Source organism: Podarcis pityusensis, assembly GCF_964106645.2.
Source record: "Podarcis pityusensis genome assembly, chromosome: 10".
Classification (NCBI taxonomy): domain Eukaryota; kingdom Metazoa; phylum Chordata; class Lepidosauria; order Squamata; family Lacertidae; genus Podarcis; species Podarcis pityusensis.
Genome location: NC_138035.1, coordinates 2,893,152 through 2,908,338, shown reverse-complemented (window position 1 = coordinate 2,908,338; position 15,187 = coordinate 2,893,152). Strand labels below are relative to the sequence as shown.

The 15,187-nt window shown below is 49.9% G+C and overlaps 1 protein-coding gene across 4 annotated transcripts in view; it reads left to right on the top strand.

Annotated features, from left to right (window-relative positions):
* Window positions 1-15,187, top strand: part of CPT1B (carnitine palmitoyltransferase 1B) — a 46,182-nt gene that overhangs the window by 21,625 nt on the left and 9,370 nt on the right. For all 4 annotated transcript variants that reach the window (XM_081022780.1, XM_081022778.1, XM_081022777.1 and 1 more), the window contains exons 3-11: window positions 1,097-1,236; window positions 3,527-3,704; window positions 4,806-4,907; window positions 6,480-6,617; window positions 8,284-8,361; window positions 8,777-8,884; window positions 10,296-10,380; window positions 11,785-11,980; window positions 12,912-13,097. In XM_081022780.1, the coding sequence (XP_080878906.1) occupies window positions 1,097-1,236; window positions 3,527-3,704; window positions 4,806-4,907; window positions 6,480-6,617; window positions 8,284-8,361; window positions 8,777-8,884; window positions 10,296-10,380; window positions 11,785-11,980; window positions 12,912-13,097 (1,211 nt within the window). The remainder of the gene's footprint in view (window positions 1-1,096; window positions 1,237-3,526; window positions 3,705-4,805; window positions 4,908-6,479; window positions 6,618-8,283; window positions 8,362-8,776; window positions 8,885-10,295; window positions 10,381-11,784; window positions 11,981-12,911; window positions 13,098-15,187) is intronic.

The following is a 15,187-nucleotide window of genomic DNA, read 5'->3' as shown; positions in this document are numbered from 1 at the left end:
CTTGCTCTGAGTTCGGGATGCCGGTTGTAGAGCTTTGGCAAACCTTGATCTGTTAGGAGAAGGTGCTTCCTGGGCTGTAGAAGCTCCCAAATCCTTGCTTAAATGAATGCCGGGGGGGGGGGATGGGGACACCCAGGGTCATCTAGTCCAACCCCCCCCCCATAATGCAGATGGGGTTGACCCCTTGGGTTCCTTGTGCTCCCTCACCTCTGGCCTCCCTTCTGCACGTTGCTCAGTTTTATTTTTGTTGTCATTCATTGTACGTAATGTATTTAATTTCATCATCAGCTGACGAAGATCCATCTTCGAAACAGTTGATCCAATCCACTTGTACTGTTCTGTTTGTTTGCTGATTGATATTGGATTTGTTACGTTGGAGCATCCAATACAATACTTCTTGGACGTGGAAAGGCATCCTGCCTGTATCGTGGTGTTCCTCGCTAGTAACTCATTACGTTGACTACTCTTTGGTTATGGGCTGACATATACCGTATTTTTCGCTCTATAAGATGCACTTTCCCCTCCTAAAAAGTAAGGGGAAATGTGTGTGCGTCTTATGGAGCGAATGCAGGCGCCATGGTTTCAGCAAAAGCAACACGAAGCTTCCAGAGTGCTCCGGGAGCGCTCCTGCTGCGCTCCGGCGGCTTCGCGTTGCTTTCGCTGAAGCCAGGAGAGCAAGAGGGATCGGTGCGCACTGATCCCTCTTGCTCTCCTGGCTTTGCTTTGCTGGAGAGGCGCTGCGCAGCTTTCCCTCTCTGCACAGCTCCCCTTCAGCGAAGCGGGAGGAGAAATGGAAGGGACTCCACTTCTCCTGTCGCTTAGCTGAAGGGGCGCTGTGCAGAGAGGGAGAGGTGTTTTTTTCTTGTTCTCCCCCTCTAAAACTAGGTGCGTCTTATGGTCGGGTGTGTCCTATAGAGCGAAAAATACGGTATATTATTTGGAAATTGTAAATTTTGGACGACCTTCTGCTACCAATAGTAACAGATCTATTACATTCATTAGCCATGTGTTGCTGCTGTATTTGAGCAGATATCTCTGTATTGCAACGCAGGGGTTTGTTTTTGTCACTCCCTTCTGACACGGCTGCTTCCCACAGAACAGCATCCTGACCGGCGTCTACCCGGGAACACCTTCCGGCTGGCTGGCAATCTTTGCGACAACCCTGGGCTCCAGCTTATTCCACGTTGACGTGTCCATGGGGCTGATCTTCAGGATCCAAAGGCACCTGCCACGCAGGTGAGTGCCCACCGCATCTCCTTCCCTCCCAAGTCTCCCCGAACCTCTCCATCCCAGGCCTGCGCTCCCTCATCTCCTGGGATATCAAAACAAGAGAGACGGGTGATGTCTGAAGAAACAGATCCTCTGGAGCAAGGACTTTTGCCTGTGCAACAGAATAATAAAAATAATAATAATTTGTTATTTATACCCTGTCCATCTGGGTTTCCCCAGCCACTCTGGGTGGTTTCCAACCGAATATTAAAAACAATACAGCGTCAGACATTATAAAGCTTCCCTAAACAGGGCTGCCTTCAGTTGTCTTTTAAAAGTAAAATAGTTCTTTATTGCCTTGACATCTGCTGGGAGGGCGTTCCACAGGTGGGCACCACCACCAAGAAGGCCCTCTGTCTGGTTCCCTGTAACCTCACTTCTTGCAGGGAGGGAACCGCCAGAAGACCCTCAGAGCTGGACCTCAGTGTCCGGGGTGAAAGATGGGAGTGGAGATGCTCCTTCAGGTATACAGGACCGAGGTATACAGAACTCCCTCTCATAAGCTAAACAAGCTATAGCTTAGGGCCCCACTCTCTTGGGGGCCCCAAAAAAATTTAAAGGAAAAAACACACACCTGGATGTACATTTCCAAAATATAAGATAAAAAACCAATAAAATAAAAGCTACATACAGCAACAGTGTTTTGTGTTGTGTAGGCTCCTATGATGTAAGTCATGGGCCCCACCTGCTAGCCTACTCCCTAAAATATCACTGCTTTGCTCATTTCTATATACAGTTGTACCTTGGTTCTCAAACTTAATCCGTTCCGGAAGTCTGTTCCAAAGCCAAAGCATTCCAAAACCAAGCTTAATAATTATTTCACTATTAATATACAGTGGACGTTCGGGTTGCGAACGTTATCTGTGTGGGAGGCACGTTCGCAACCAACCAGAGGCCAGGGATGATGGGAATTGTAGTCCCAAAACAGCTGGAGGGTGAAGTTTGGCTACCACTGCAAACCAATTCAAGGCTGAAGAAGGCTTAGAATCAGCTCCCTTAGAAAGCAGCCACCCATGGTAAGATGCCCTTGAAGAAACAACGTGGGGCTGGATCTACACTGATCTGTAAAAACGCTATTAAAGGCTATACAAAAAAAAGTTACCTAGCTCTCAATGCAATTTCCCATTGCCGACGGATGGCTGCTCTGTAACGCCCTCTGGTGTCTCATTGTTGTAGTGTATTTTTAACGTTTTAACCAGCCAGTGTAGATTTGTCCTTGGGCTGCAGGAGTGAAGGAGCCAGAGGGGCGAGTTTAAAGCGTTAGTATCCTTTGCCAACCTGGTGCCCTCCAGCCAGTGGCGGATTGTGCGCTCTTACATTTCGGCGGCGCCCTGCGCGACTATAAAATTTGGCAACCCCCCCCCCGCCTCTCGTGCTGCATTCTGCATCATTGTTTGGGTGCCCCCTGTAGCACAGCACCCAGTGCAGTCACAGCAAACCCTAAAACCGCCTCTGCTCCAGCTGTTTGGGGCCACACCTCCCATCACGGCCTTCACGGCCTAGGACCCTCGTACCTACGGGACCGCCTCTCCCAGTCTGCCCCACGGAGGACCTTAAGGTCCATAAATAGTAACACCCTAGAGGTCCCGGGCCCAAAGGAAGTCAAATTAGCCTCAACCAGAGGCAGGGCCTTTTCAGCACTGGCTCCGGCCGGGTGGAACGCTCTGTCTCATGAGACCAGGGCCCTGCAGGATCTGACTTCTTTCCGCAGGGCCTGTAAGACAGAGTTGTTCCGCCTGGCCTTTGGCTTGGAATCCACTTGATCCCCTTCCCCTCTTTCCTTTTTCCTTTCTCCTTCTGTGATGGAACTCCTACTTGGGGACTTTTTTCTGGCCCACGTAGGACCAGTCTGGATAGTTGGCCTTGGTGAAGATTTGACGTTTTCATCCCCAAAAAGCTTTTGATTTGAGTTTCTACTGAAATGAGGCTGCATTTTAATGTTGTATTTTAATCTTGTTTTTAAGTTGTATTTTAATCGATTGTTTTTATACCTGGTGTTAGCCGCCCCGAGCCCGGTCTTGGCTGGGGAGGGCAGGGTATAAATAAATTATTATTGTTATTATTATTATTATTATTATTATTATTATTATTATTATTTGCATGGTTGGATGGTGCTGGAGCTGGTGGGAATTGTAGTTTCGCGTGCCTAGAAGAGGAGGAGGACCCCCAGGAGGAAGGGGATGCCACAGAGTCACCCAGGAGGAGTACATCCCTGGGGCTGGCACCACCCCCATTATTAACCCTCTCTTCCCCCCAGCTGCAATTACTGCCTGAGTCCCCGGAGCAAACACCTCCTGGGCGTCGTCCTTTTCTCCACGGGTGCCTGGATTTCAGGGATCCTGCTCTGCCGACAGACCCTCAAGCTTCTCCTCTCCTACCATGGCTGGATGTTCGAGCCCCACGGAAAGACCAGCCGCAGCACCAAGATCTGGGCGGTGAGCGGCCATCTCGGGGGGCTGGGGGGGGGTCGGAGAATTATTCCGTTGCACTATTCCAAGGGCTCCTCCCTCGCTTTTTGTTCCTCATGCACTTTAAACGGCAGAATTAGTATTTTTGTCCGAGCCACACTTTTACTGTTTGCATGTAGATTTTTGGCGCGGCACCCTCGTTTTCTTTGTAAGCTTGTGGGAAGGCAGCATATTGAAATACCTTATTGTCACTTGTACAACTTGTATAGGGACGCGGGTGGCGCTGTGGGTTAAACCACAGAGCCTAGGACTTGCCGATCAGAAGGTTGGCGGTTCGAATCCCCGCGACGGGGTGAGCTCCCGTTGCTCGGTCCCTGCTCCTGCCAACCTAGCAGTTCGAAAGCATGTCAAAGTGCAAGTAGATAAATAGGTACCGCTCCAGCGGGAAGGTAAACGGCATTTCTGTGCACTGCTCTGGTTCTCCAGAAGTGGCTTAGTCATGCTGGCCACATGACCCAGAAGCTGTATGCCGGCTCCCTCGGCCAGTAAAGTGAGATGAGCGCCGCAACCCCAGAGTCGGCCACGACTGGACCTAATGGTCAGGGGTCCCTTTACCTTTACCTTACAACTTGTATACAGTGAGATTACACGTATAAGGTAAAGGTAAAAAGGTAAAGGACCCCTGGATGGTTGAGTCCAGTCAAAGGTTGCGAAGCTCATCTGGCTTTCAGGCCGAGGGGGCCGGCGTTTGTCTGCAGACAGCTTTCCAGGTCATGTGGCCAGCATGACTAAACTGCTTCTGGCGCAATGGGACACCGTGACGGAAAGCAGAGCGCATGGAAATGCCATTTACCTTCCTGCCGGAGCGGTACCTATTTATCTACTTGCGCTGGCGTGCTTTCGAACTGCTAGTTGGCAGGAGCTGGGACTGAGAAATGGGAGCTCACCCCGTCGTGGGGATTCGAACCACCGACCTTCTGATCGGCAAGCCCAAGAGGCTCAGTGGTTTAGACCTCAGCGCCACCCAACTGCTCCTAAAATGACCAAGTAAATTGTCCTCTGTGGGAATGCGGAGCGTTGTGGCCCGCAGGGCTGACCGGTCAAATCTGCCTCCCCTTCTCTTGGCAGGCCATGGTGAAGGTGATGTCTGGGTGCAACCCCATGCTCTACAGCTTCCAGACCTCCCTGCCCAAGCTGCCCGTGCCCTGCGTGAAGGACACCATCGAGAGGGTAAGAGGAACGGGCAAAGCACTGGGCACTCAATGCCTGGGCGGGGAATGGCAGCAGGGAAGAGGGACTGGGGGTCCGTTCCTCCAAGTCAAGACAGCTTGGGAGAGAGAGATCTTGCTTCAGCCCTGAGGCAGCTCAGACCGGCATCCTTGCTTTGCAGCCAGGCTCTGATCTGAGCCGACCACCAGCACATCTAGCCCAGAATTGCCTGCGCTGACTGGCAGAAGCTCTCGTGGAGTTTGAGGCAGGGTTCTCTCCCTGCTATACCTGGTGGTGCTGAGTACTGCATGCAGGACCTTCTGCATGCAAGGCAGATAATAATAATAATAATAATAATAATAATAATAATAATAATAATAATTTATACCCCGCCCACCTGGCTGAGTTTCCCCAGCCACTCTGGGCAGCTCCCAGTCAAGTGTTAAAAAGAATACAGCATTAAATATTAAAAACTTCCCTAAACAGGGCTGCTTTCAGATGTCTTTTAAAGATAATTTAGCGGCTTATTTCCTTCACATCTGAAGGATGTTCCATAGGGCGGGCGCCAGTACTGAGAAGGCCCTCTGCCTGGTTCCCTGTAACTTGGCTTCTCGCAGTGAGGGAACCGCCAGAAGGCCCTCGGAGCTGGACCTCAGTGTCCGGGCTGGACGATGGGGGTATACTGGACTGAGGCCGTTTAGGGCTTTCAAGGTCAGCACCAACACTTTGAATTGTGCTCGGAAACGTCCTGGGAGGCAATGAAGGTCTTTCAGGACTGGTGTTATGTGGTCTTGGCGGCCACTCCCAGTCACCAGTCTAGCTGCCGCATTCTGGATTAGTTGTAGTTTCCGGGTCACCTTCAAAGGTAGCCCCACGTAGAGCGCATTGCAGGAGTCCAAGCGGGAGATAACTAGAGCATGCACCACTCTGGAGAGACAGATATTCTTCTACTGAGCATGTCCTTCCACCATACGAACCACACCATTGGTTCATGCAGCCCAGTGCAGTCTGCACAGACTGGCAGCATCCCTCCGGGATCCCAGGCAGGGAGCCTTTCCCAGCCCTGTTTTTTATTTGGTTGCTTGTTACACCTGTTCCATTTATCTGCCCCCTTTCCCTCGAGGTGGCCTGCATCGTTCTCCTCCTCCCCATTCCCTCCTCACAACAACCTTGTGAGGTAGGCCAGGCTGAGAGACGGCGACTTGGCCCTCAAGGTCACACCCAGGGAGCCTTGTGGCTGAATGGGGATTCGAACCCTGGTCTCTGCCGGACCATATTTTGACACTCTAACCGTCATGCCACGCTGGAAGTCATAGATTCATTGTATTGGAAGGGACCCCGAGGGTCATCTAGCCCAACCCCCTGCTTGCTTGGTGTGAGACTCGAATCCACGACCCTGAGATTAAGAGTCTCATGCTCTCCCCAGTGACCTATCCTCTTAGGAATGGAACCGGGGACCTTCTTCAGGCAGAGGAGATGCCAAGACCCTTTCCAAGCTCGGATCCTGCGTCTCCTCTGTCTTGGGGCAAGGCGGCGGGGGTCCCAAGGGTGCAGGATTCCGTCCAATCCTCCCTTGCTTTCCTTCTCCTGCAGTACCTGGAATCTGTCCGCCCCCTGCTGGACGCAGACAAGTATGACGACATGGAGGCCTTAGCCTTGGACTTCCAGCTGAACGTTGCCCCCCGCCTCCAGAAATACCTCATCCTCAAGTCCTGGTGGGCCACCAACTACGTGAGTCTGCTTGCCCCACCATGGCGCACCCTCCGACCTATGTCAACGGGGGTGAGGCGCTTGAGCATCCCCCAGGGTGTGTCCACATGCATCCCTTCTGCCAGACCTCAGAGCGGCTCCTGCCTCCTCTTCTCCATCCTGGGCATCTACCCCAAATTCTTACCTGGCGTCCCACCCACCCCTCCTGCGGCTCCCTGGACAAAAGCCTCCCATAAGAGCCTGCTGGATCAAGCCACTGGACGCCTGTAGGAAGCTGGGAAGCAGAACACGAGCGCAAGGGGTGTCTCCCCTGCCCATACCCGGCTGGTGTGGCTGCCTCCGACTGTGGAGGGCAGAGCTTTGGCATCCTGGCAAGGAGCCGCCGAAAGCCCTCTCCTCCTCCGTGAATGTATACAACCCTCTTTCAAAGCCGTCGCTTCCTCCCATGGGAGTGAGTTCCATACCTGAGCTTATCCAAATCTGGACCTTAGCACAGCAGGGACTTTGAAGTTAAAGAGCCCTCTCTGGGCTCAGAGAGAGATCATTTATGGGGAAGGTGCTGGAAAATTGCCAGAACCTAGAGAAGTCTATCAGTTGCAGGACTTTGCAAGCAACTGAACTTAGGACTTGGCTGCCGACCTCATCACGGCAAGGACTTTGATGTTAAAGAGCCCTCTCTGGGCTCAGAGAGAGAAGATCACTTGTAACCTCTGCAAATAGTGGGTGTAGCGGTGGATATTGGTTTTGGTCTAGTAAAGACAGCTCTGCCAAACCACTGTTCTCTGTGGTGAGCTTAATTGCTTGACTGAGCTTCTGCAGCACATACGCCCAACACCACCCCAACATTTGTCTAATCCTCTTTCATAGCCACCTGGGTAGCCATCACTGCCTCCTGTGGCAGTGAGTTCCATAGTTTAACTGCATGAAGAAGGACTTTCTTTTATCCGTCCTGAATCTTCCAATGCTCAGCTCCACTGAATGTCATCAAATACTAGTTTTATGAGAATTGGGGGGGGGGGCTTTCCCCCTCCACTTTCTCTTTTTTTATTTATAAATCATTTTTATTGATTTTCCAATGAAAAACACCCAATTAATATATCCAATCATAATACTCCAATTAAAATTAAAAACTAAAAAAACACACACCAAATTATAGTCCAAATTATAATTATTAATTTTTCGGAGCTCCCCACAGGCTGGATCTCTGAAGCATATCTCCACATCTCAGTCCTGCCTCTCCTTGTCGTTTCCATATTTTCCACATCTCGATTTTGACGCTTTATTTCCCCATCCACTTTCTCAATGGCGTGCCTAATTTTTTTATAAACTTCTATCATGCTCCAATCGCTATCCTTTTCTCCAGACTGAAGTCCCGGGGGCAGAAGGGACTTTGGCAAGGGAGAAGAGGATGCCTTTAAAAGAGAAATAGACAAATTCAAGGCTTGTCAGGATGGCTCTGTTCTAGCTTCCGGGATAATGCTTTTGGATGGAAAGCACGGGAGGGGAGAATTGTGCTCAGATCCTGCCTGTGGGTTTCCCCATATGGCCCCTTTGAGAAGAGGATGCTGGCCCAGATGGGCCCCCTTGGGCCTGATCCTGTGGGGTCTTCCCGTGTTCCTATGTATTGCCGCTCCCTTCCTCTGCCCACCTGGCCAGGCTGTGACAGGTGGTGTTGTACTTCCGGCAGGTGAGCGACTGGTGGGAGGAGTACATCTACCTCCGAGGAAGAAGCCCCATCATGGTGAACAGCAACTACTACGTCATGGTGAGTGGGGGGGCATGTCTCGTGGGGGGGGGAGTGCTCCTGGAGGTGGGGCAGGTCTCCGTCCCACCGGCCAGAATCTGGCTACTCAGTGGGCAGAGCGCAGGAGGGCTCCAGCCCCTCCACACCCCGCTCCTTGCCCCTACTATGGGCAGATGTCCCAGTAAGGTAAAGGGACCCCTCACCGTTAGGTCCAGTTGTGGCCGACTCTGGGTTTGTGGCGCTCATCTCACTTTATTGGCCAAGGGAGCCGGCGTACAGCTTCCGGGTCATGTGGCCAGCATGACTAAGCCGCTTCTGGTGAACCAGAGCAGTGCACGGAAATGCCGTTTACCTTCCCGCTGGAGTGGTACCTATTTATCTACTTGCACTTTGACGTGCTTTTGAACCTCTGACCCCACCCTCTTTCCTTGGGCAGGATTTCCTGTATGTGACGCCCACCCACAACCAGGCGGCCCGAGCAGCCAATGCCGTACACTCCATCATGCTGTACCGACGACGCCTGGATCACGAGGACCTTCCACCCGTGAGTCAGGGCCAGGGAAGGGGGTTGGAGGTTGGGGTGGGGGGCTCCCGAAAGAAGGATCCGGGAATTTTTGTTGTTTAGTCATTTAGTCGTGTCCCACTCTTCGTGACCACCTGGACCAGAGCACACCAGGCCCTCCTGTCTTCCACTGCCTCCCGCAGTTTGGTCAAACTCATGCTGGTAGCTTCGAGAACACTGTCCAACCATCTCGTCCTCTGTTGTCCCCTTCTCCTTGTGCCCTCCATCTTTCCCAGCATCAGGGTCTTTTCCAGGGAGTCTTCTCATGAGGTGGCCAAAGTCTTGGGGCCTCAGCTTCACGATCTGTCCTTCCAGTGGGCACTCAGGGCTGATTTCCTTCAGAATGGAGAGGTTTGATCTTCTTGCAGTCCATGGGACTCTCAAGAGTCTCCTCCAGCACCATATTTCAAAAGCATCCATTCTTCAGCGATCAGCCTTCTTTATAGTCCAGCTCTCTCACTTCCATACATCACTATCCGGGAATTTAGGTCATCCTATTTTTGCGAATCCAATGCGCTCCCCCATTTTCAAAACCTTGAAACCCAAAAGGTATTTGCTGGTGAATGTCAGTGTGGCATCAGATCTAACACACTGTTCCGTTGAGAGTCTGTCAAGGCTGCGAACAGCTGGACTGTTGTGGTGTCTGATACTCTAACCCATGGGTAGGCAAACTAAGGCCTGGGTGCCGGATTCGGCCAAATGCCCTCTAAATCTGGCCCGCAGACGGTCCGGGAATCAGCGTGTTTTTACATGAGTAGAATGTGTGCTTTTATTTAAAATGCATCTCTGGAATTCGTTCATTTCCCCCCCAAAATATAGTCCGGCCCCCCACAAGGTCTGAGGGACAGTGGACCGGCCCCCTGCTGAAAAAGTTTCTTGACCCCTGCTCCAACCACTCCACTCCACTCCCTCTGCCTGCCTGCCTGCCTGCCTGCAAGACATGCCCCTGATTCACAGGCTCTCTGGACAGAAGACAGGCCAACTTTTGCCACGCTGGAGGGTCCTGCCTGAGGATCCCAAGAGAAGTTAAAATAATTTTTATGCCACGTCATGACTTTTCTCAAGGTGGAAGTTCCCCTCGTATATTTATGCCCCCCCTTCTTTCCTCAAAGTTGCTCAAGGTGGGTTTCATCGTTCTCCCCATTTTATACCGCAACAACCCTTTGAGGCAGGCGACGCTGAGAGGCCACGACCAACCGATGAGTTTCATGGTCAAGGGTGGGATTTGAACCCTGGTCTCTCCCAAGTCCTAGCCCGTAGTTTTTAATATATTTTTTTAAAGATGTGATGCTAACTTTTGGCTTATGTTATTACCCTTAGCAATCTCGTCAGCAGCCGGACCGAAAACTGATTAACCCGATAAGCAGCTAACGCTCCTTCTCCCTGCCCCCAGGTGATGGCGCTGGGCTTGGTCCCCATGTGCTCCTACCAGATGGAGAGGATGTTCAACACGACCCGCATCCCTGGAGAAGAGGCAGGTGGGTGGCATTTAGGCTGGCACGAAGCAGGTGGCACGGCGGGGTGGGGCAGGGGCCCCCTGCCAGCTCAGTGGTGTGATGCGCTGAAATTCCTCAGGCGCGGTGCAGAAAGCAGCCTTTCTCTGCCTGGACCCTCGGGACTCTCTGCGGGAGTGCCATCTTGGTCCCGCAACTGTGGGTGCCTGGGGAAGTGGGTGCCCAACCTTACTATATGCTTGTGAAACATGGACCACTTATAAACGCCATCTCCAACTCCTTGAAAGATTCCATCAACGGTGTCTCTGAAAAATTTTACACATCACTTGGGAAGACAGGCGAACTAATGCCAGTGTACTGGAAGAAGCAAAGATCACCAGTGTTGAAGCAATGATTCTTCAACATCAACTTCGCTGGACTGGTCATGTTGTGCGGATGCCTGATTATTGTCTTCCAAAGCAACGACTCTATTCCGAACTTAAAAATGGAAAGCGTAATGCTGGTGGTCAACAAAAGAGGTTTAAAGACTCTCTCAAGGCAAATCTTTTAAAAATGTAGTATGAACACCGGCAACTGGGAAACACTGGCCTGCGAGCGCCCCAGTTGGAGAACAGTCTTTGCCAAAGTTGTCATGGGCTTTGAAGACACTCGAACTCAGGACACAAGTGAGAAACGTGCCAAGAGGAAGGCATGCTTGGCAAATCCTCACCGGGATCAACTCCCACCCAGAAACTAATGTCCCCACTGTGGAAGGACGTGTGGATCCAGAATTGGCCTCCACAGTCACTTACGGACTCATTGTTAAAACCGTGTTTATGGAAGACAATCTTACCGTATTTTTTGCTCCATAAGACGCACCTGACCATAAGACGCACCTAGTTTTTAGAAGAGGAAAGGGGGAAAGCCCCATTTTTTGAGGATCAGCTCAAAGTTGTGCAGCTTCTTTTGCAAAGGGGGAAAAACCCCTTTTTTTGAGGATCAGCTTAAAGTTGTTGAGCTTACTTTGCAAAGGGGAAAAATCCTGTTTTTATGGGGTTCAGCTCACAGTTCTGCAGCTTCTTTAGGCAAGGAAAGGGAGCCATTTCTACAGTTTCCAGACAGATAATCTAATCAGCCAGTCCCATGGGGAAACAAACGGCCTCCATCTGCAGAACATTCAACAATGGAGGCCTGGGCAAGGGGCCGGAAAGGGAGCCAGCGACCGACCACACATTCGACCCATAAGATGCACAGACATTCCCCCTTACTTTTTAGGAGGAAAAAAGTGTGTCTTGTGGAGTGAAAAGCACGGTGCTCGGCTATGAGGGACCACCAAAGAAGAAGACGAAGAAGAAGACCACTGTACTTTAAATTGTAAAACAGAAAACTTAATTAAAAAATGATATGCGACGAAGGCCTGCTTTCATCCTGGCTCTCTCTCGCCCCTAGACTACCTCCTACACCTGTCGGATAGCAGGCACCTGGCCGTCTTCCACAAAGGCCGCTTCTACAAGCTGTGGCTCTACCAGGCGGGGAAGCTGCTCTCCCCCCGTGACCTGGAGATGCAGTTCCAGCGCATCCTGGACGACCCTTCGCCCCCCCAGCCCAACGAGGTGCGGCTGGCCGCTCTCACTGCCGGGGAACGGTAAGTGCTGCGGCCGGAGGAGGGGGGCAGGGGGGGCTCTCCAGGGTCAGGTCCCCCCACCCAGTTCAGCAGGGGAGGCCCCTCCCCTCCCCCAAAAGAATTTTATTTTTTTATTTTTTTATTTTTTCATCTTAGGGGATAAATTTTTGCATATTTTTAAAGCTTTGGGTGTAGATTTTCACATTAGGGAAACCTCTATAGGTCACCTGTCCTAAGACAAAGATTTCAAATTGAAATAGCAAGAATATAAGGTTTTTAGGAACGCGCGTGAAAAAGCGTTAAATAATGAAACCGAGATGGGGAGGGGAGGGACGTCAACCCCAACTGTGGTTTAAAAAAGTCTCCTGTAGATGTTTTGTTTTGTTTGGAAATTTAATAAATTGTTATGTTAGGTTTGGGGAGGTGCGCTTGAGCCAAATACACGTGGCTGAGGTCTTGGTTTGCAGAAGGCATGCTCAGCTTTCTAACCAGTCATCGCTATGAATCATCCTTATTATTGCATGCTCATAATTACTAATCCCTTAATATTAAAGAATTAATTATGCTGCCCTTTAGCTGAAGATCACAGGGCAGTTTTCGACAGAGAAACACAAAATGCATAAGGTTATTATTTTTAAAAAGCAATACCCCCTATTAATTCTGACCTATGGAATAATAATTATTATATAACATATTTAATAAATAAATAAATAAATAAATAGAATTACCAATATCATTAAATGATATGTTATCTATAACATTAATAATAAGATTTGTTATTGCCATTTTAACTTTCTGAAAGTTTTAAATTGTCATTATTAGTTTTTTCTTATTTGTGTTGTTGTTTTTTGCATTATGTTTCCTGATGGAAGCCGTCCATAGTGGCTGGGGAAGCCCAGCCAGATGGGCAGGGTATAAATAATTATGAGTATGATTATTTATTATATTCCAGGGGTCCGTGGGCCGAAGCCCGGAAGAAATACTTTGGCCGAGGGAAGAACAAGGCCTCCTTGGACTGCATCGAGCGAGCCGCCTTCTTCCTGACCCTGGACGAGGACGAGCAAGGCTTCTCCCCAGACCATGAGGACAGTCTGGACCTTTACTCCAAGAGCCTCCTGCACGGGAGATGCTACGACAGGTAAGGGGTCTCTCTCGCTCTGCCCACCTGCCTAGCCGAACCTCCCTTCCGAGCGCCACCGCTGTGGTCCTCACTAGGGCTGGGCGGAGTCTGATTTTCAACATCAAGATACAGTGGTGCCCCGCAAGACGAATGCCTCGCAAGACGGAAAACCCGCTAGACGAAAGGGTTTTCCGGTTTTGAGTTGCTTCGCAGGACGAATTTCCCTATGGGCTTGCTTCGCAAGACGAAAATGTCTTGCGAGTCTTGAGATTTTTTTCGCTCCCCCCCCCTTTATCTAAGCCGCTAAGCCTTTAATAGCCTTTTAGCAGCTAATCCGCTAAGCCGATAAGCCTTTAATAGCTGCTAAACCGCTAATAGCGCTAATCCGCTAAGCCGCTAATAGGGTTGCTTCGCAAGACAAAAAAACCGCTAGATGAAGACACTCGCGGAACGGATTAATTTCGTCTTGCGAGGCACCACTGTATATCTTTTTATTACTATTATTATTTTCTCTAAATTACCTTTACCTATGTACAGTGGTACCTCGGGTTACATACGCTTCAGGTACATATGCTTCAGGTTACACACTCCACTAACCCAGAAATAGTGCTTCAGGTTAAGAACTTTGCTTCAGGATAAGAACAGAAATCATGCTCCGGCGGCACGGCAGCAGCAGGAGGCCCCATTAGCTAAAGTGGTGCTTCAGGTTAAGAACAGTTTCAGGTTAAATCCGGAACAAATTAAATACTTAACCCGAGGTACCACTGCACACACACACACACAGAGAGAGAGAGAGAGAGAGAGAGAGAGAGAGAGAGAGAGTCATACCTTGGGTTACAGATGCTTCAGGTTGCGTTTTTTTGGGTTACAGACCCACAGAAACCCGGAAGTACCGGAACGGGTTACTTCCGAGTTACGGCGGTCGCGCATGCGCAGAAGCACTAAATCGCACTTTGTGCATGCGCAGAAGCGCCGAATTGCAACCCACGTGTGTGTAGATGCAGCGCTGCGGGTTGCGAACGTCCCTCCCGCATGGATCACGTTCACAACCCGAGAGTCCACTGTATATAGCAAAACAGTTTACATAAAACAGCACAAACGAAAGAAAAAGAACAGTACGTCAGTAACAACTGCAGACACACTAACAACAAAGCTTCTAACTCCACACACACTTTTGACCTCCGATTCACCTTACTGTGCTTTCTACATATTCTTCAGCAAGGTCTAGGCAACACAATGACCATATACATACACAATAGACAATCTTTATAGAATTCCTTCAAACCATAACAAGTACAAAATGAAATCTTTAGGCTCAAAGTCTCTGAAAATCTTTAAATGAAGCAAGGTCCCAGACTGTGTAGGATGAAAGACAAGCTGTGAAGCTTTGTGTATTCAGCAAATATGATGTCCAACACGGAACAGTGATTCCAGATATTGACTACTGTTTTGTAGTCAATATCAGTGATATTTTAGGGAGCAGGCTAGCAGGCGGGGCCCATGACTTACATCATAGGAGCCTACACAATACAGAACACTGTTGCTGTCTGTAGGTTTTATTTTATTGGTTTTTTATCTTATATTTTGGAAATGTACATCCAGTTTTTTTCTCCTTTAAATTTTTGGGGGGCTCCCAAGAGAGCGGGGCCCTAAGCTATAGCTTGTTTAGCTTATATGTAAATCTGGCACTGCTAGGAACGGACCTGCATTCTTAAGCAACCTCTGGCCACTGGCTGCAGAGAGATTCTGACTTTTTTTGCTAGCCAGCTCTTGAGATTTGCAGCCGTAGGCAGGGGAAACTGGAAACACTGCTTGTGTTTTCTCAGTCATTTAAGCCACGGCCAGTTCTGGTGATTCTCTGCCTGCAGGTGGCAGGAAAGAGTCTGGGCAGATTTAGCAAGGGCGAAGCATAGACTGCCCCCAGATTTTCCAATACCACACTTGATTCACGATAAATTGCCAGCTCTTTTTAAAACAACAACTATTATCATGATTTTCTCCAAATATCGGTTTAAAACAATATCGTGCATATGCCTAGTCCTCACTCCTGATCCATGATTACTCGCTCTTGAATTCCTTTGGGGTAGGGATGTGCAGGCGTGGCTTGG